This window comes from Myodes glareolus, chromosome 6, assembly GCF_982192425.1.
Source record: "Myodes glareolus chromosome 6, mMyoGla1.1, whole genome shotgun sequence".
Lineage (NCBI taxonomy): Eukaryota > Metazoa > Chordata > Mammalia > Rodentia > Cricetidae > Myodes > Myodes glareolus.
This window is the reverse complement of record NC_142031.1, coordinates 63,154,953-63,176,607: the sequence shown is the minus strand read 5'-3', so window position 1 is coordinate 63,176,607 and position 21,655 is coordinate 63,154,953. Positions and strand designations below refer to the sequence as shown.

The following is a 21,655-nucleotide window of genomic DNA, read 5'->3' as shown; positions in this document are numbered from 1 at the left end:
CTTTCCCTCCCCCTCCTCCCTTCCTTAACCTCCTTCCGGCATTTCCTTCTTTTTGCTAGGATTTCACATACTTCAACCTGTTCTTGAATTTATGTAGCTGGAGCTTAGCTTAAATACCTTATCCTCTTGCCTCCATTTCTCAGGCGCCCCACTACATCGGCTTTAGCGTCTTAATACCCAGTTAACCTACCCATGGCTACTTAAATTGCAGAAGCTATTCATTTTTGTTGGATGAATAAATGAGTAGCCAGGAATGGGGTGGGGGGCTGTATAAGTATACAGCTTAAGGCTTATGGGCAAGAAGGTGAACAGTGAGAAATGGGTAAAAGGATTGTAGACCAGTCAGGCTGTCCAGTTGGGTGGCACCAACTGCCACCTGGAGAGGAAATCAGGATGTTGGGTTGAGTGAAGAGTGTTTAGTATGAAGGGGACATGGGATTGCTTATCCAAGAGATTCCTTCAAGTTTATGCAGCCCTGTCAACTGCTATAATGAGGACATAGGCCCAAAGAAGAGTGATGTCCATCCTGGGGTCAGATGGGCGTCTGTGGTGGTGCTGAGACTAGAGCCCTGATGTCCAGCTCAGAGCCCACTCGGCTACTCAGGCATCTTTTGAACACCACCATCTAAATTTAGCCCTACTGACCTCATGGTTGTAACTTTCCAAGAACATCACTAGCCTTTTAAGCCGATTTCTCTGTTTTCTATAGTTTCTAATTTCTACCTCCGTTAATAGGTCTGTCTGTAATCAAGACCATCGCTGTGGGGTAGAGGGTGAATGAATGAGTCTTTGTCCCATCATTCAGGTACCGTAAACAAGATTTGAGAGTTTATGCCACTTGCTTAAGGGCATAGAGTATGTTGGAGCTGGGAAACCTAATCAGAGCTTGTACCCAGCTTAGACATTCGTCTGTGACCTCAAACATGGCACTTTCTCTCTCCATGCTTCAGGTGCCTCTTGTGATGATGAACATAACATTACCCAGAGTCCAAGGCCATAGTGAAACAAATGAAATGAATAACGTAGGAGAATAAGGACCCAGTCACGCTTGGTCACAGTAAATGCTTCGTGGGTGCTGAGAGCCTTGTTGTTCTTGTCACTCACGTCTGCCTCCTAGGTGCCTGTCTGTTTTTCTCAGAATAACTACTTGGCAGATAGTAGAGATTCAAGGGATGTTCCCTTCCTCTTTTCTTTGCCTTTCTTTTTATTTTATTTTATTTAATTAATTTATTTTTATTTATTTGGGTATGTGCGCACACGCGCACGTGTGTGTGTGTGGGGGGTGTGTGTGTGTGTATGCACACACATGTACACATTTGCATGCTCCCAGGAATGCACAGATGTTCAAGGAGCCCAGAAGAGGGTGTTCTGATCTCTTGGAGCTTGAGCTGCAGGTGGTGGGGAAGTCACTCAGATGTGGGTACTTTTAAGAGCAGGAGTCACTTCTGCCGAGCCACGTCTTCGTCTTTCTTTGTCTGTCTGAGATCATTTTACGGTGCTCTATGAAGCAGAACTTTTAGCAGCCTTGAGAAGAGAAAGCAACTCTGGCACCCCAGGGTCAAAGCAAGCAGAGTTCAGGGCCTCCGAGTGTGGCTTCTGCCTGGCTGGGGTCCAGAGGTGGTTCCTTGGAGACATGCAGTGGGATGCAGCACCACATGCTTCCAGCCCCACGTCACTCACACGTCCCCATCCCACATCACCTTCTCTGTCCTCAACAGGGCTGTTATGATAAAGAGCTGACTAATGGGCAGGAAGGGGACGTCTTGCCAATGGGCTTGTTTCCATTAGATTGCAGTTGTATTTTTAGAGGGCCTGAGAAAATATCTAGGATCTCGCCTTGCAAGATGATTTTGTGTGCTGGGCCTAGGAAGAAATACATTTTATGGAAAACAACAATAGGCAAACAACAACCAGGAAAGATCTTGTTGCTGTCCAAAATCTTTTTTTTTCAATGTTACCTGCTGCACTGTGTTAGGTTGGAGCTAAATACTTTGATTTTTTTCTATCTGAGAAGGCTTCCCAGAACCTTGTCTAAGTAGTATCCGTTTCCACAGCATCATGAGTGCTCCTACCACACGGTGTCAACACTGACATCTGCTCTTGTTTTTTCTGTGAGTGTGCGTATGAGTGAGGGTGTCTGTGTGCATGCACATATGTGCAGTGTGTGTTCCCATGGGTGCACATGTGCATGCTTGAGCAGGTGGAGTCTAGAGGTCGACTTGGATATCATTCTTCAGGAGGTACACCCTTTGTTTTTTTAAGATGGGGTCTTTCATTGGCCTGCAGCTCACCAAGTAGAGTAGGCTGGCCGGCCGGTGTATCCCAGGGCTTCTTCCATTTTTGCCTCTATAGCACAGGGATTAAAAGCCCGTGTCACTATGCCTTGCTAAAAGTTTTAATTAAATCTTTAAGAATTTCCTATATGTCTACAACATATTTTGATCATCTTCTCCTTTATTCTGTCCTATATTTTTCAGAATACCCCCTCTAAAACTTCAGAAATGTATGTCTTCTTTTTAAATGCAAATACTCATCGAGTCTACTCAGTCTTGTCTGTATGCACATGGCTGTAGGGTTGTCTTGGATGAGTGGGTGATGCACTGGCTGGTTTTGTGTGTCAACTTGACACAAGCTAGAGTCATCAGAGAGGAAGGAGCCTTAATTAAGGAAATGCCTCCATGAGATCCAGAGATCCAGATGTAATGGATTTCTCAATCAGTGATCAATGGGGGAGAATTCAGCTTATTTTGAGTGGTGGCTTCCCTGGGTTGGTGGTCTTGGGTTCTATAAGAAAGCAGACTGAGCCAGGCAGTGGTGGTATGCCTGTAATCTCAGCCCTTGGGAGGCTGAAACAGGTAGATCTTTGTGAGTTCAAGGCCAGCTTGGTCTACAGAGCAAGTTCCAGGACAAGCTCCAAAGCTACAGAGAAACCCTGTCTTGAAAAACCATAAAAAAGAGGAAGAAAGAAAGCAGATTGAGCAAGTCATGGGAAGCAAGCCAGTAAGCAGCACCCTTCCAAGGCTCTGTTTGAGTTCCTGTCCTAACTTTCTTCTGTGATGATCAACAATGCGGAAGTGTAAACCAAATAAACCCTTCCCTTCCCTTCCCAACCTGTTTTTTTGGCCAGGGTTTATTGTCACACCAATAGAAACCCCAGCTAAGACAGATGATAGTGCTCAGCTTTCTTCTGTGGCTTCTGGGGGTTGAACATAGGTCCTCATGCTTGAGTGCCAAGCACTTTAACAATTGAGCTGTCTTCTCTGTTCTTGGTTTCTTTCAAATTAAATGATCTCCTGGGGGAAAGGGTCATAACTGCTGACTACTTTCAGAATTTCCCAGTTTTTAAATTTCCCAGTTTTTAAATCCTTGAGTAGATGCTCAAAAATGTTTAATGACTGAATGGATACAAAAGTGGTTGAATGGATGGATGCAAATGGATACAAACTCCCAACCATTACTTTGTATCAGTAGGTCTGTGGTATCAATGGTTACTTTGTATTGGTAGTTACTTTGTATTAGTAGTTCTGTTGTATCGATGGTTACTTTATATCAGTAGTTAGTTACTTCGTATCAGTACATCTTACTACTGGCCAGAGAGGGAAGAGCACAGGTGACAGGACATCATCCTAGTCAAACCAGAGAACAATAATTTCTCATATTTGTAGAGTAGACTATACTTCCTGCAGCATAGCGAGTAGATGGTAAGTGGGAGAATTATGGCTGTGTGTTTATATGCACGTCTTTCCCATCAATCCCCAGCAAAGCCAAAGAAGATAGGTCCTGCCTGAGCAACAGAGCAATGTAAATCTGAGGCACACACAGGGAGTCTACTCCTGCCTGTCAGAACTTCTAACAGGGTTACTGCCAGGGAACTCAAACAACCTAATAGCTTCCTTCTCTTACTGTTTCAATTGTTTTCCTTCTTCTTACTCACACTGTGACACCAGTAAGGCATGGCGGTCCTGTGACTCAGAGCAAGCTGGAGTGTGTGTATGTGTGGGAGTGGAAGAGTGGGGAACAAGAGCTAGAGACCCCAACATCTAGACACCAGAGCTGCCCGACCAGTTTAGACTTCTCTATGAGAGAAAAAAACAAATCTCTAGTCATGTCAAAGCCACAGGAATCTCTTCTGGTGCTAAATTAGGCACCCACTGAAAGGAACCAAATTTATATGTATATAAATGTATATGTACGTGTGTAGTGCATACCTATAAAATCATTTCCATGCTGTTGGCAAAGTTATTTGCACCTCCTCCATAAACTCAATTGTGATATGAGTCATTAGCCCATTTGATAATGAACATATGTCAATATATTTATAATACAGAATAATAGGGAATGTATAACATCTTTGACATCCCAAAAATAACTGATGAGAGTGAGGCTTAGGAAGGTGGTCATGCTGGCCTATTACACCATTACAGATCTGTTAACCATAGTCTTGTTAGGGAGAGACTTTGCCAATTTGTCTTTGAGGACTTCTGTATTGAGAAGACAGATGTGGGTGTCCAAGGACACCCCCTTTTAAATGTCACTACTATGTCCTTATCTCGGAAGCTGAACAGACAGTAGCTCCTGTGCGCTTCACCCCCAGGACATGACTTAACTCTTCCCAGTTGGTCTGGTCTTATGTAATCTCTCCCAAAGCCAGCTAAAGCTTCATCCAGCCAGTTGCCCAGGCAACCCAGCTGTGTCATCTTGAAAGATATCTCCGGGCACTGGCTGCTGAATCTGCCAGAGACTTGACTCGGGCTGAGTCGTGAACGCCACAACATATTAACTACAACACGATGTCATCATTGATTGCGCTCCTGGTAGACATGTCACATTGTTTAAAAGAACATGGATAAAAATAAGCCCTGCCCTGACTTTGTGGTGGAATTTACTCAGAAAGCAGGCAAAGCTATTTTGAGAGTCCGTCTACGTCTTTGCCTTCTTCTACCATAAAAATCCTTTTGATTTTTGCGTTTTTCCCCCGGAAAATCTCATTACCAACTCAAATATAAGCAGCCTAATTTTCATCAGCCATCCCTTTCATACTGAGGGTCTTTAGTTTTACATTACATCCTTTCATTTCCATCTTGGGAAAATAGTATTTAAGGAAGTTCCTTGATGTGAAATTGTCTAACGTATTCATAAGAAAATTAGCTAGTCACTTGCCCAAGAGAATGGGACATTCTATTTTCCTGTCTTCTTACCCTGCATTCTATTTATTTAAGCATTCTGGATGGAGAGGACTACTCTGAGCCTCTGCCGTTTGCTGTTCTGAACCATACTCTTTGAGATGTTTTCTTTCCTTTTGTTTAGTCTCTGAATTGAATTTCAGTTAAGTTACAAGCAGTCATTTACTCATTCATCAGCTCATCCTCTCAGCTAATTAACTTTCTTATCGGACACTAGAGACTCAGAAATGAGTAAGATGTGAGCTCTGCCCTCCTGGATAATTGAACAGGGAAAGAGCCATGATAGCAAGCGATTCATGCTACAGTCTAACAGAGATCTAGTGACAAGTCTAAGCAATTCTAGAATCTTTACATGGAAGGGAGATTCACAAGGGAAGAAATAAAGGATCAAGTCCTTCTCACCTTCCACCATTGGCCCCCATCCTCTCTCTCCAGCCACACTGAACTTCTCTCTCTGAACTTTCAATATATATATATTTTTTAAAGATTTATTTGTTTATGTAGTATCCTGCCTATAGGCCAGAAGAGGGCACCAGATTTCATTACAGGTGGTTGTGAGCCACCATCTGGTTGCTGGGAATTGAACTCAGAACCTCTGGAAGAGCAGTCAGTGCTCTTAATCAGTGAGCCATCTCTCCAGCCCCTGAGCTTTCAATATTATCTACATTCACATCTACAGTTCATAGGAGGTGTGCTCCTTTCCATAACTCTGGAACAAAGTAGGAGACTAAAAACTCCTCTCACGTGGTCACAGTTATTCCTTGTGGAAGATGGGCAGGGATTTCTAATTCTGTTCAATAAACTGAGAGCCTAGAATCCCAGGAGTCTGGGAACTCTCTGACTCCATGGCTTGTCAGCAGCAGGCACTTGCCCAGTCACCGGGTCTCCTTGGCTTCCACCCCACCCTCATGTTGGGTGCTTTCTCCTTCAAGGAGTATCAGACCCTGTTAACAATGTATTTTACTGGGGGAGAAGGGTGTGGCATCCTAGTCAATGTGACATCATCCAGCAGAGTAGCTCAGAGACAGAGGGATTTCATCTTTCTTGGGCCACAGCTGCAACTACTAAACAGATTCCATGACAGCTGCACCAGGGTAGCATCCTGTCTCTGTCCCCTTCTGCTTCCACAGGAGCAGTGCTAGCTGGACCAGACTAGGTGGGGTGCTGTGGGAGGCCTTGAAAGCCAGGAGAGCCTCCAAATATTGGAAAAGGGACAGGTTTCTCACTTCATATGGAAACTTGAGGCTAAATGGAGAGAAAGAGACACACAATGAGGACAGGGTCTTCTTGTTGTGATCTTGCCATATCCTGCCACAAGAGAAGGGTTATTGGCATTACCAAATATTTGAATGGTAGGTGCTTGTAAGATGGACACTGTAGTAGTCAATGTTCTTGTTGCTATGATAAAACACTGGGGAGAAATTCAGAGGAAATGGGTTTAATCTGGACCACAATTTGGGAAGATATTGTTAATAATGGAGATCGATGGCTGCATGGGGTTAGAAAGTCTAAGACTGGCTCTTGGTGTCAACACAGGAAACAAAGAGACTAATATGTCTTAAGGACTCCACAGATTCACTAAATAGTGCCACCAGCAGGGACTAAATGTCGGAACACACGAGCCTGTGGGGGGATATTTCATTGTCAAGGCATAACAGATGTGAGGAACTCTTGAGAGCTGTGGAATCTGAAGATGGAGGAAGTGACAGACATGCTCAAGCACTTCCTGCCCCTCATGGGCAGCATCTGGGTGGATATAGGGGGCCTCTGTCCAGGACTGCTCCCTCTAGAGCACCCTCCCTTTAAGTTGTCAGAGCATCGGTCTGTACCTCCAGCCGAGAGATCCAAGGGCTCAATGATAATGTGTGTAACATCTCCTAATCACTTTGTGGCCCTTTGTAGCAGGACAGGGAGATGAACCAAGGACAGCATTTGTCTTGTTCTTGTCTCTGAAGACGTGGCGGACACCATTGATAAGACAGCCCATTTGTCTTTGTTTTCAACCTAAAACACACTGACCTTTTTCCACCTCGAAGAGAAGATGGTATGGGCTTCATAGAAGAAACCCATTTAGCCATTATGGAAACATCTGTGTTACCATTTTTTCTCTTGACTTGAAAATCCGTAAATGCATGTCTTTCTCTGCAAGTCTTTGTGAACTTTCTATGGACTAGAAGCTCAGGACAGGTTTATTCCTTTTAAGCAAGGGGTACCACAGGGTCTACATATCCTCTGAGAATTGACCTTCAATGACAGATCAGTTATGTGACCCTGATCAGTCGGCAGAAAACTCTAATATGCCCTGGGCAGGATCCTACCTTTCCAAGGTTGGATTCTTACTTTTCTCTGTTCCTCCTGCTCACCACCAGCCCTGAGAAGGGACAGTCTCTGTGTCTTGTTTATATCCTCGCTAATTCTCAGTTGTAGCTCCGACCATCCCATATCTTCAAGAGCTGTACCAGGGTCTTTCTTACCAGTTGACTCTTTCCTTTCTTTGAACCCCAAAGCCCTGACTATCCTACAAATTTATTTAGTTCTTTGTGTCCCTTTGTGATATGGGGTGGGGTCCATGATGACTCTCCTGTATTGAGTTTAGAAACACATATACAAGGTACAGACAAGTACTCGATGAAAACCTTAGGCCTGTTTGCCACTAGCCTTTTACTGGAGAGCACAAGAGCTCCTGAGGTTTCCCCTTGTGGCACTAGGAGCTTGGGAAAGAGAAAAAGTAACTTCTCATGGCTTGTACTGTTTATTTTGTGGTTCTAAAAGAACACCCTGATAGACCACCAATAATGGCCTTCCTCTTCACGCACATCCTGGCAAGGGTTGCATGGCAACCATCTCATGATTCATCTGGAGGCTGTGAGTACAATGTTTAGGATTTAGTCATTTTCTGGGATCAATACCTCTACGATCTGGATCCACTCATATCTCCCACCCTAACTTTTACCTGAGACCTCTTTGGTTAGCTGACATTTCAGCCAACCAACAAAACACCATCTTGTTCTCTCTCTCATTAGCCCCATGTCCTCGTGCTTGCTATGGGCTTAATGCTTATGTTCCCAAGGTCTTCTGTTAAAATCCTGAACTTCCAGGTGATGGCATTAGGTGGTGGTTAGGTCACAGGAAAGGCTTTTATGAGTAGGATTTGTACTGCTACACAAAATGCCCTAGAGAGGGGCTGTGGGAGGACTCGGTGGGTCATGTGCCATGTAAGTGTTTGAGTTTGGATCTCCAGAACCCACATGAAGCTGCAAGTGGTACCATATATCTATAATCCTGGTCCCTAATGTGAGATGAGAGATGGATACAGGAAAATGACCAGAAGTTTGTGGACCCAGCTAATCTGGTATATGTAGTGGTTAGCGATAGGAAACCGCATCTCAAATATGATGAAGGGCAAGGACCGAAAGGACTGAAGGTGACCTCTGACCTCCACATATGTGTTTTGGCATGTGCATGGCCTTATCTCTCTGTCTGTCTGTCTGTCTGTCTGTCTCTCTCTCTCTCTTACACACACACACACACACACATACACACACACACACACAGAAGAGTATATTGGTTCCTTCCACTTTGTAGGGACAAAGAGGGGAAGCATCATTAATGAGTCAGAAAGTCCCAGCCTCTCAATTTTCCAGCCCCAAGAACTATGAAAATTAAACTTTTATTGTTCATAGGCTACCCAGTTAGTGGTGTTCTGTCATCACAGTTCCTCGGGACTAAGACGCTGCCCTTGTGGATTTTGTAGGTTATACCTTACTGCGAGAGATGGAGCAACAAATTCTACTTAAATTTCAAGGTTTAATCAAATTGCTCGAACTCTTTATCTAGAAACTTTTTACACCAGACAATTCGTATTGACTTGTGTAAATATATTTTCTGTCTCTGTTTTAGCTATTCATGCAGACTGCTGTATTTTCTCTAGGCTCAGAAGCTTCAAGGATTTGGGATGCTGGACTCAGTGTTTTTCCTGCCCCCATGTTCTTCAGAAGTTATCAGATTGCTGCTGCTGTCTCTGGGGATTGTTTTCTGACGACGAATGACACTTGATGCATCTCTGTGTTGCTGACCTCTAGAGGATTTTCCCCTAAGTTAGAGCTAATGAGGTTCTTGGACAATCTAGGCTTATTTTTACAACTGACTTTTGTCCTCATTGATAATAGGCCCGAGTCTGAGTTGTGCGCCTCCAGGGCAGGGTCCTAGTCATAATAACATCAACATGATCAAAAGACGATGGCCACAAATTCTGCAGTTACCCTTAGAGAAAAATGAGAGAAAAGGTCAAAGACCAAAAACCATTCAAGCAGAGACGAGGAAGACAAAATGAGGAGAGTGAGAATCATCAGTGAGATCAAGGGCTTTCTTCTATCAGGAGCTCAATGGACAATTCACAAGGGTGGGTACGGGTTCTTATGTGGGTGAATCCACTGAATCAGAGACCTGTGGTGTCTCTCATGCCCATGGGTACCAACAGAATAACCCAGTACCATAACTTCAAAGTGTCAGAAAATCTAGAAAAGCAAAGCTGCCTTACACTGAGAGATTGATATATGAGTTTGCATGTTCAAATACAATCCCCTAAGAGAAACAGGCTATTTCTCTTTCTCAGTCTATTTCTAACTAAAAATAAGCTGCCCTGGGTCAGTGGATTGCAGGTAACTAAACAGAGTGCAGCTCTGTCTGTCTGCACACTTTCCCTGTCTGATATGTCCTTTGGTGTATTAACTGGTGTTGTGATCTTCCCCAGATACCCCTGTTCCATTCCACATGTATCTTGCTCCCTATCAGCAAAAAGGAAGGGGTGGACTAGCGGGACTTGCAGGGGCTTTTTCCAATCTTATGCTGAAGACAGAGAAGTGGAGGTATTGTGTAAAAGCATTCCTTTAGGATGTGCTGGTGGAAGGCCTACCGATGGCCCTCTAAATACACCAACCCTATCGTGGGAAAGCCAAGTCCCAAGGTGGGAAAGCCATAGAAAGTGATTTCACACCCCAGACACAGGAGAAGGTTATCACTTGAACCTCTCTGGGGGCAAAAGCCATCTCTAACTCAAGCCACACCGGCAGTTCATTGCTGTCTGAATTTCACTGTATCCAAATGTGACTGGGACCTCCTCACACCACTCCTTGTTTCCCCAGACTCTCTCCTTATTGTCTTTTCTGTTGAGATTGAAGACCCTAGTTCATGTTTTCCACATTAATTCATGTTGAAGTGCACCTCAGTCCTGTTGGCAAACATTCCACTTGTAAATGAGTCCCAAGCCTCTCACTGAGACTTCCAGCATCCTTGCCAGCCCAGTAGAGATGACTTTACATCTTATGTAACAGCCGTTTCCCGAAGGGATTAAAATGCATCTCTGTAGAGGTCTGCCCAACAATTCTTTAAATGAGTTCTAATCTCAGTTACCTCTAATTGACAAGCAGAATCTCACTCCTTGAAGATTGCTCATCCCCCTGATTTTCTTTGAGCCCAAAATTCTATTTTCAAAATCGATTTGAGAGACTGTGGTTGAGACTGGAAAGCTGAATCAGTTGGAAACGGGAAAGTGTCTGTTGTGCAAGCATGAGGATCTGAGTTCGAGTCCTCAGCACATACATAAAAGCTAGACATGGCAGTATATGTCAGTAACTCCAGTGCTGGCCGGAGTGGAGACAGGGGGACTTCTGGGGCTAATTTTCCAGTTAGCCTAGCTGAAGTGAGAAACTTCAGGGCTGGCAGGGGTGGAGACAGGTGGACCCCTAGAGCTGATTTTCCAGTTAGCCTAGCTGAAACTTCAGTTTCAGTGAGAGATCCTGTCTCTACAAAATAAGGTGGAGCGTGTCAGAGATCTGACATTGACTTTTAGCCTCCACATGCATGTGTTTGTGTGACATACACACACACACAGGCACACACAGACACACACACAGACAGAGACACACACACACACAGAGCCCCCATACATGAGACAATAGTCATCTTTTACTTCTTTCAATAAAATGTCTTCTGGAGAAGCAAGGTCTTGATGTTTCCCTACTTGTTCCAGCTCAGAGCTAGGGCCCAAGGAAACAGCTCAGTCTTTGTCTTGGATGAATCAGGGACAGTTTATGTACTCACACATGTGAGCACATGCATGTGCGTGCGCATACACACAATGAACAGAATGCAGATTAGAAATCACGCTTTCTCTTTCCGTGCGTGTGTGTATGGCATATGTGTACGCAGTGCGCAAGGAGACTAGGAGAGGATGATGAACGTACCCTGCTTTATGACTCTCTGTTTTATTCCTTTGAGACAGGGACTCTCATTGACCCGGAAATTAGGCTTGTGGACAAGAAGCCCTAGGGAGGATTCTCATGTCTTTGCTCCCTCTGTCTCAGTTCTGAGGTTACAAGCACACATACAATTGTAACTGGCTTTTAAACACAGGGTTTGGAGATTTGAATTGAAGTCTTCAAGCTTTCTCACAAGTGCTCTCACTTGCTGAGTCATGTCCCCAGTCCAGAACCTTCTATTCTTGTTTGTATACCATTGCAGTTAATTTGAAGGTCTAGTTTAGAAAAGGTTTTTCTCTTTTCTGTCTTAGTGATGGTTAATAGTCAGTAACTAGTGTCAAGGGACCTAGAATGTTCTGTCAGTCAATGGTTAGAAGCATCTTTTGGAGCTCCTGGCATTTCTTAGGGCTACTCAAATTTGTGTAAATCCAATGAATGCTATGCTGAGAGAGAAACATACACTGTTTTTTCGTGGTAATAGAATCCCTGAAGTCTAGTGAAGGATAACCCTTGGTTAATATCTAGACATGTTCTCAATATCTTACCCATGTATTTTCTCCACTGTACGTACCTGGTGGGTAGCAGCCCTGAGGATTATGCCCACGCCTCTGTCAGCAGAGCAGTCAACCCAAGTGACCAGTGCTGACATTTAGGAGCTACAAACACAGATCAGCTTTTAGGTTTGTATGGATGCTGTGACACTTGTCACAAAATGAAGACACTTGTTCAGAGTTATGCAGCAGTTAGACAAGACCAATTCTATAAAGCAAAGGTTTCTACCTACAATCCTATGGCTATTATATATTATGTTCAACTTACAGAAAGAATGCCTTGTAATTCAAATGGTTGACTTTAAAAACATCAGAGCAAAAATGGAAAGAATTCTGAATATATTATTAACTAGAATTTGCTATTTTATTAAATATATTTATTACCAAATATCCTGAATTCAGTAATTTTATTTATTAATTATTTACATATGTGTATGTGCATGTAGTGTGTGTATGTATATAGGGTGGTGTATGTATATAGGTTGGGTGTGTCTTTTCCTAAAGGGGTACATACTTGGAGGCCAGGGAAGACGGTTAGGTGTCCTAGTTTATCAATCTCCACTTTATTCCGTTGAGACAGGGTCTTTCACTGAATCTGGATCCAGGCGAACACCCAGGAAGCTCTACAATGCTAAAGCCTCAGGCACATGTTCGCATGTACCTTGCTTTTAATGTGGTTTCTTGGTTTTAGTATCAGGCCCTCATACTTGTACAACACCTGAAGCATCTTTCCAAGTCCTGTAATGTTTACTCTTCTTTTCATATATGACACCAGGTAATTATGCCAATAGATTTTTTAGGAGAAGACTCATTTTCCCACACTTTTAGCTCAGAGGGTTGTCCAAGCTTTTGACACTTTAATTTGACTTCATCAACTACAAACAGATGTAATGAGTCAAATTCCTGCATAGCTATCTCAGGATGCATATAGCCCATGGGCTATAGGTTGGACATGCCTGGCCTAGATAAGTTTTGCTGAACCCCGCTGGTTTATTTTGCTACAAATTAAGATGGTTTTGCAAAATAAGCAAAGTTGTAAAAATAAGCCAACTTTCCAGCTCTTCCAGGCTTGGGGCTTCCTGTAGACAATATATACATGGTATTTAGGCCACAGAAAATGCAGAGGAAGGGCTGGAGAGATGGCTCAGTGGTTAAGAGCATTGACTGCTCTTCCAGAGGTCCTGAGTTCAATTCCCAGCAACCATATGGTGGCTCACAACCACTGGTAATAAGATCTGGTGCCAACTTTTGTCTGCAGGGACACATGCAGGCAGACCATTGTATACATAATAAATAAATAAATCTTTAAAAAAAGAAAATGCAGAGGAAACAGGATGTGAATGAGTGAATGAGCCAGGCAGCAAAACTGCTCATAGATGGAGGCGCCGGCAGGACATTTTCTAACACCAGGTTACAGAAGCTTTCAGGAAATGACCACTCGAGGGGGAACGGAATGTTTTGGCAGGAACTCTTCTGTTATTTGTGAATAACTTTTAAAATTCAAACTGTAGAATCAGTGATGGTCAGATTGGATTCCAGGCACTGCTATCCTTTGCCTCACTAACATCTAACACTCTCTTGAGACGAAAACTTGGTACAGTGAGTTAAACTGGAGCTCAGGACACTTGGGCTGGAGCCAAATGACATCTAGCTCTTTAGTTGTCTCTGGGACATGACAAGCCATAGGAAAAGAGCAGGTGAGTCTCCTTTCTTAGGGGAGGGGGTGTAAAAATCAGAGTACTGAGAGGTTAGTAGTGACAGGTTTAAAAAAAAGTCCCGTGGCCTCGGAGATGGCTTAGTGAGTAAAGGTGTTTACCATGGAAACCCAAGGCTTTAGTTTGATCCCCTGGATCCACATAAAAGTATGAAGAAATGACTCCATACATGAACATCACACACACACACACACACACACACACACACACACACACACTGCCTTAAAGGCCAATTCCCCATTCCCTTCAGCATCTGGCATCTGGGAAAGGCTTTGTTCTTGAGAGGATACAGGGCTCAGTGTGTGGAATCCATGATAGAAACAGAGGGCACAGTCTTAGTGTGTCCTGAGAGCCTGCTATCCAGTTCTGGAATGTATGGTGGATATCATTGACTAAAGCTTGGTTTTCGGTAGAACCTTCATAGAGTCTTAGGTCCACATCTGTATATCTTCCGGCACTGCCATCAAACTTACATAAAATAAAATCCACTTCAGGCTTGGTTCTCTGAGAATAAAGAGGGGATAATTCATCATGCAAACATAGCTTCTAATGGGCTGTAAATCAATTTCATTTCCTTTTTCTTTGGGACTCCACCAAGTGAGGTGACAAGATAAGACTTATTATTTTCACCTACAAATAAGGAAACAGATCCGGAGAGGCAGAGGATTGGCAAATGTAGCCTAACTAAGATTGAGCTGCACATCTGTTAGTCTCTAAATGCCAAGAATATTTTAGCTAACCCTGTGACAACTTGTGCAACTCACCCTGAGACAACCAAAACAACTCCTGAGGATAATAATCTTGAAAGTCAATTTCAAATGTGTATTAATGTTTATTTAGGGCTCTGGCAGGACTCCGCTGCTATGGCCTTCATGGCTTTGGGATTGACCTGACTGGGGAGATGGGCGAATGAAGAAATGACACACACATATACCAGAAAGCTGGGGTCACATGGGCCATGAGCTCTGATGGACATGCAACAGCAGCGGCGTGGACACTTGGAACATTTACTTATTATATACAGCTGAAGGAGAAGGCTGGTCGGATAATCTTAGTAGTGGGTCTCTGCAGGGGAGAATTCTCAGGCTCTAATTGTCCAGAAAGGGGAGCACTATCAGGTTATAATCATCCAGGAAGGGAGCACTCTCAGGCTATAGTCATTCAGGAACAGGAACACTCTCAGGCTACAATCATTCAGGATGGGGAGCACTCTCAGGCTACAATCATCCAGGATGGGGAGCACTCTCAGGCTACAATCATCCAGGATGGGGAGCACTCTCAGGCTACAATTGTCCAGGAAGGGGAACACTCTCAGGCTACAATCTTCCAGGAAGGGAGTACTCTCAGGCTATAATTATTCAGGAGCAGGAACACTCTCAGGCTACAATCATCCAGGATGGGGAGCACTCTCAGGCTACAATCGTCCAGGAAGGGGAAGCTGTCATTGATACTCTCGGTGCACGCTGTCAATATTTACATTCAGACTAGCGTAAGGCCTTGCCATTCCCATAGCTGAGTCAGTAGGGTCCTTGCCATGGTTCCTGATACCAACAATACACACTCAAGACTTCATCTGCTCCCCATACTCAGCTAGGTTTGTTCTTGGTTTTGATATCACAGTGGCAAAGCAAGCTGGGAATAAGAAATAGCCTTAATTCATCCAGGAAGAAGACCCCTGGAGAGAGCGCTTCCTCCCTCAGAGGTAGGGCTGCTTGTTCATCTTCAGAGTTTGCTTATTTTTGAAAATGGCAGTGTCTTCTCTGAACATGGATTAAAATGGCAAGCTGTCTTAATTTTGTGATCTTGGCTTGGCAATGCAAATGATTGCTGGAAAGTGGAAGTTCTATGGGCAGAAAATCAGGTGCTTGGTTCTTGTTGACAAAATACAGCTCCTGTCAGCCTAGCTGTGGCAGTGCTGGGGTCGGAAGGAGAACACAGCATCTGCCATGACGTCTGTGACCAGAGACAGGCAGGGAGCCAGGCGTTCCTGACAGGATGTCCATCAGCCAGGGAAAGCTCAGGATTTATGTGTGTCGATGGCAAAGGAGCCTGGACTCTATAGATTTTACAGGGCCACCAACATGAAGCACCAGATACTGGATGGATTAAGTTCAAGAGATAGGCTATGGTATAGGATTCTGGAGGTCGCAAATCTGAAACAAGGCTTTGACAGGGTTGCTTCCTTCTCAGGTCTCTCTGACTTCAAGATGGTCTTCTCCTGGTCTCCTCTTCTTACATCCTGTGTCTAGACATTTCTTATTTCTATAAGGATACAATTCACAGTGGGTGTGGGGTCTACTCTATTTACTTGGCTTTAAGATAATCAGCTCTTTAAGGACACTACACTCAGACACAGTCACATTCATATACACTAGGGGATAAGGTGACAAGGATCAGTTTATAGGGGATACAGTGTAGCAGAGAAGAGGTCCTGAATTTGGAAAAACAAAACAAAACAAGACAAAACAATAACCCTCTTACCTATGTAATATTTTGTCTTCTAAGGGTAAGAGCAAAGTATTCCACCTGTACTGCATTAGTTGCCTTCTTATGTTAATCTTATACTTTGAAATTAATTTCTCTGCTGCCCATTCTTGTTCCATTACCCAGCACAAATGCCAATCTTTCTGGGACTGTGGTTGTTTGTGCCTTCTGTCTTAGCTCGGGAGACCCTGCTGGGCAGGAAGGACTATCTTGAAGTTGTTTAGGGATATCTTCACCACAAGGCTTCCCAAGAAGGAGCTATGTAGCCAGCAGCCAATTCTTCCTGAAGTTTCTCTGTGGCAGGCTCCCTGCTCTCCACTGGGCTTATGAGAATTGAAATGTGATTATGGTCTACCTTTCTAAAGACGAAGTGTAGCGCTTGTAGGTGCCTTATCTAGACCAGTGCCACAATGTCACAAACCTCATTTCAGCAGAGGAATGGGGGGGGGTGGCTTGGGAGAGATGGCCGCTGCAGGGCACACCAACACATACACACATGCAAAAATGTAAATTACTACATCAAGATAGTGAGGTCCTGTCACACGTTACTCTGTTCATTTGTGTATATACGTGTATAGTGTGTATGGCATGTATGTGTTCATGCATATGTGCATACATATGAGTGTGTGTGTATGTGTTGGCCAGCAGTCAAGATCAGGTGTCTTCTTCAGGCTCGGTTGCTCTTTTCCTTATTCTCTGAGGCACTGTTTCTCACTGAACCTGAAGCTTGCAGGTTTGGCTATGCTGGCAGCCAATGAGCTCCAGGGAGTCGCCCCGTCTGCTTCCCACAGCACGGAGCATCCCCAATCTTTAACATCTATGCAGCCTTTGCCTTTTGTGATGCTGTGAAGTTTGACTTATTCTTCTAAACCTCTGCTCTCACACTGTTAAGGGTCCACTTCGTTACAATGTTCCTTTGGGTTTGGAACGCAAAGGCGTCTGCTGTGAGGGAGAGGACAAAGGTTGCGGCACCTGGCTTGGAAGGTGCGTGTTCCCCATTATTTCATTCCTATCTCGGTCTTCACGGTCGTTGGTTCTAGAGCAACTGAGAGGATGTCTGAAACAGCAAATGACCAAGACAGCAATGGAGGCTGCACAGAGACAAGAGGCTGCAGTGAGCTTTGTCCTATCAGTGACTGAAGTTCCCGCCAGAGGCTCTCCTCACTTGTTCTCCATCAGTGGGTTCCAGGGGTCTCTCCTCCTAACCACAGAGAAGAACTGCTGGAGAGACCCATTCCCCAGGATGCTGAGTCCCAACTTGCTGAACACGGGCACTCTTTAAAGTATTTAAAGGGAATTGTTTCTCATCAAGTGGCTCCAGGCCCTCAGCTTTCCCCTTCTCACCCATCAGAGCTGCTTCCCTTTTTTTCCATGGGCGTGGCATATGCCTTCTGTAATTCTCCCCTGATCTCCGTCTGTCCTTGGATGACTTGGAGAGGACTTTGTCTGTTTTCTGCCTGACATAAGAGCAGAGGCCGTGTTCAAGTCTCATCATTAAGGGACTGAAATCAAAGACTGCCTAGAATATCCACCGAGTTCAGAAAGTCTTGAAACATTTTCTTGAAGCAAAACCACTGGGGTATGATTTGGGGTGAGGATGGGAGTGGGGGGTGTCAGGTGATCCGGGTCCACAGGCGTCTGTGTGTCATAATAACACACAGGTATGTGCGATGTTTGCACAGCTGAGCTTGAGGCGGAGGCTTCTGCAGTGTATGAATGACACAGCTCATTTCCTACTTCTTCAAAGAGAAAAACCCCTTGATTTTAGACAAGTAATGGGGAATACAGCACCCCGAGTTCTCTTAATCATGACCTTCAGTGACATGAAGGTGACTTTGACATGGCTCATTCGTCTCTGCTTTGCTTGATCAGAAGAATGGAAAACTTCCAAGCACAGGCTAACTCTAGAGGAGGAGATGGTGGGATATGAGACCAAGTGTGGAGGGGAGTCACCTGGCGATCTAGGAAGCACATCTCTTCTATTCTGCTCAGAATTAGTTTATAGCAAACAAATAATAGGTGTGTCTCCCAGAATTCCTACACAAAATGCTAATGATTAGTTACTCAGATTTTTTTTACAAATGCTATAGTAATATTAAATTTGTATGTGTATTTATATATACACACACATACAATGTATATGCTTATATATAATGTATAATAATATAATGCACTCATATACACACACTCATATATTTATATACATCCATATATATATATATATGTCTGTATAAATATGCATGTGTGTTTATGTCCTGGTTTTTATTGTCAACTTGACACAAACAAGAGTAACCTGGGAGAGGGAGTCTTAACGGAGGAATTGCCCCAGTCAGATTGGCCTGTGGCACTATCTGTGGGGACCTGTCTTGATTGCTGATTGGTGTAGGAGAGCCCATCTCACTGTGGGTGGTCCCACTCCTGACCAGTATAGTTCTAGGTTCTGTAAGAAAGTGGGATGAGCATGAGTCAGAAGAAGCAAGCCTGTAGCAGTGTTCATCTGTGGCTTCTGCTTCTGTTCCTGCCCTGGCTTCCCTCAGTGATACACAGTGACTTGCGAGTGCAAGCCAAATAAACTCTTTAGTCGAAGGGTTTATCATTAAAATGGAAAGAGTAACCATCTCTCTCTCTCTCTCTCTCTCTCTCTCTCTCTCTCTCTCTCTCTCTGTGTGTGTGTGTGTAGACCACAGCACATGTGAGGAGGTAAGAGGATAGCTTATGGGACTAACTTCTCTTTCCAGCATTCTGCCATGTGGTGTCTGGGGACCAGACTCAGGTAGCTGAGCTTGGTGGCAAGCGCCTTCACTAGCTGAGCCACCTCATAGACCTCCCTTTGCGAGCTTATACCATGTACATTGCATAACGTATATTTCTTTCTGCATACACTTGGGGATATATTTGATATATCTTTGGGGCTTCTACATGAACAGAACTGATCAGCCATCAAGTGGGGTGCCCATCAGTCATCTGATTGTTAGTTTAATTAGCTAGCTGGTCAGCTTTTAATTCAATACGCAACCACAACCCACCATCCTGAAACACAGCTGAGAGTTTAGCATAATCTGGACCCCGCCACACAGCCATCTCCCCACCTCTTCCCTCGCTTCCTCCTCTCTTCATTCCTTTCCCTTCCTTCTCCCCATCACCTCCCGCCACTTTACAAAGCTCGTTTTACTTTTATTCCTGTCTAATTTAGAGTCTCCCTTCTGCACTTGTGTTTTAGCATTGCCTCAATGGTAAGTGTGTCCCGGTTCATATTCCATGTTCCCATGGAAGGGCATTTGGGGGTGCTGCTTAGTCTCATCACTGTGCACAGAGCAGCGATGTGCACACCCCCTTTTCTGCGTGCCCCTTCTCGAATGCGTGTAAGAGTGGAAGCACTGGATCAGAGGCTACGGGAAATGTTCAGCCCCAGAGATAAAGGCGCTCCTCGAAGCTCTGCACAAACCTCCCACACACGGATAAGCACCTGGATAGTTCACATAGCTCGCATTGACATTTGTTATAATAAAATAATAAAATGCGGCATTTTCTACTTGGTATTTCGGGCAGAAAAGGTTAAAACAAAAAAATGCATCTCTTCCGCCAGTATAACATTATGTAAGTGTCTGCCCACAAGATGGAATGCCCTAGATTATGTCAGAACCACTGTAGTTCACAAACTCAGGCAAACCAAAACAGTACCGCCGCAGCAGAAATTGTGCTTTGATGATCGCCAATATCCATGGAAAGATTAGATTCTAAGCAGTATAGAGTATTGAGTCCCTGGGTAGACAGTGATGATGATTCAATCTATGTAACACCTTCTTCTAAAGGAGCTGTGTTGGGACTTTGAATCCTTACTTGCAAAGAGGAGAACCTTTTTTTTTTTTTGGTGAAAAGTTGCTCACAGGTACTTTCTCTTTAACTGAGGAAAAAATATGTGCACATCTACATATCTATCTATACATGTATGACCACCAGCAGACAAGACACCATCTTGGAGCTTTTTATGGCTCTTTCAGCAGGTGCTATCACCATCTAAAACCACATGCAGTATTTTAACATCTATTTTTTTTTCTGTTCAGAAATTGCTTCACTTATCTGTAGAAACACACACACACACACACACACACACACACACACACACACACACGCACACACACACCACTCTGCGTCCAGTGTTTTAAAGGTTAGAATGGAAAAAGCCACCGGAGTCGCAGGTAGCCGGCTGGATCTCATGTGGCATGAGAAGCCGCGGGAATCGCGTACCTTCACGTACAGCTGCTGGAACTCCTCCAGATTCAGCCTCCCGCTCGGACAGTCCTTGAGGAACCCCTTGTACCACTGCTTTAGCTCATGCTCGTTGAACTCGGTGCTCTTCACCAGGTCCTCCATGACTTCGGGGGCCAGTTTGCTGTTCTGTTTCCCCATTGTGCCTGCAGAAAACCACAAACCACATTAATGCAGTAGGCACGGCGGCCAGAACTCAACGCCTGCCTGTCTCACCCCAGACTCCGTGAGTCTGCATCCTTCCACTTCGTATTCGAGAACAGACGGCAACAGGAAGACCCCTTTGGACGAGCCTGGGGTCTGTGCAGCCCGTCCTCCCTGTCATCAAGTCACCCGTCACAAGGCATTGGCTCTCACATGGAAACCAGACAGCCACTGTCCTTGATGTTCATGTCAGGCACATGGAAGCTCGGTGTCTACTCCTGTGAGTTACGGTTCACGAGCACTCGGTACCCAGGCAGCTAGTTTTACATGAAGCTTGCAGGAGTATTGGGAGAGATATGGACAAGAACCGCGGGAAAATGTTATAACCAAAAGTTTAGAAATCGATTGGGAAAACCTGATCATCTTTCATGGTGTCACGGTTGGTCTTGTCCCCAAATCCTGGGCTTCTTTTTCTTTTTTAATTGAATAAAAACAGTCCGTTTTGATTAGCCACAATAATTCTCACTCTTTCCATCTCTAGACATTCTCTACAAAGCTGCCTTCCATGCTGACTTTTTCTAAAGCTTGGTGAATGAATTTTTATCAACTAAATTTCATCCTGTCAGTTTTAAGCATTCGAAGTTAAAATGCCAGTGCATGAAGTCATGTCTCCTACGTGAACTGCTGAGAGCAGAACATGGAGCAGGAGGAGAGGTCACGTTCAGAATCTCCAGATTGTCACCTTGATCTGTAATTAACTATGTGTGTTAGACACAGAAACATTAATTATCGTTCTCTTTCAATTTCTTCATACAATAAATTGGCAGCTGTCACAAAATCCAGCTTTAGTGTGCTGTCCAACTAAGAAATAAATAGGCAAAGATGAAAAAGAATAACTTGAAATTAAAATACTTGTATTTTTGCTAGATAGTTAATATTTAAAAATCCCTTTAATGCTGTTTTATTATGATAAAGTAATAACTGTGCCCAATAAGCCTCAGAGTGACTGAAAAAAATTGATATTCATCTAAGGATACATCAAAGAGTAG

At 44.0% G+C, this 21,655-nt stretch overlaps 1 protein-coding gene across 1 annotated transcript in view; it reads right to left on the bottom strand.

The window, feature by feature from the left end:
• Vsnl1 (visinin like 1) overlaps positions 1–21,655 on the bottom strand; it is a 119,012-nt gene that overhangs the window by 48,888 nt on the left and 48,469 nt on the right. The window contains exon 2 of the mRNA XM_048439720.3: positions 20,442–20,608. Coding sequence (XP_048295677.1) covers positions 20,442–20,603 — 162 coding nt within the window. The 5' untranslated portion in view covers positions 20,604–20,608. The remainder of the gene's footprint in view (positions 1–20,441; positions 20,609–21,655) is intronic.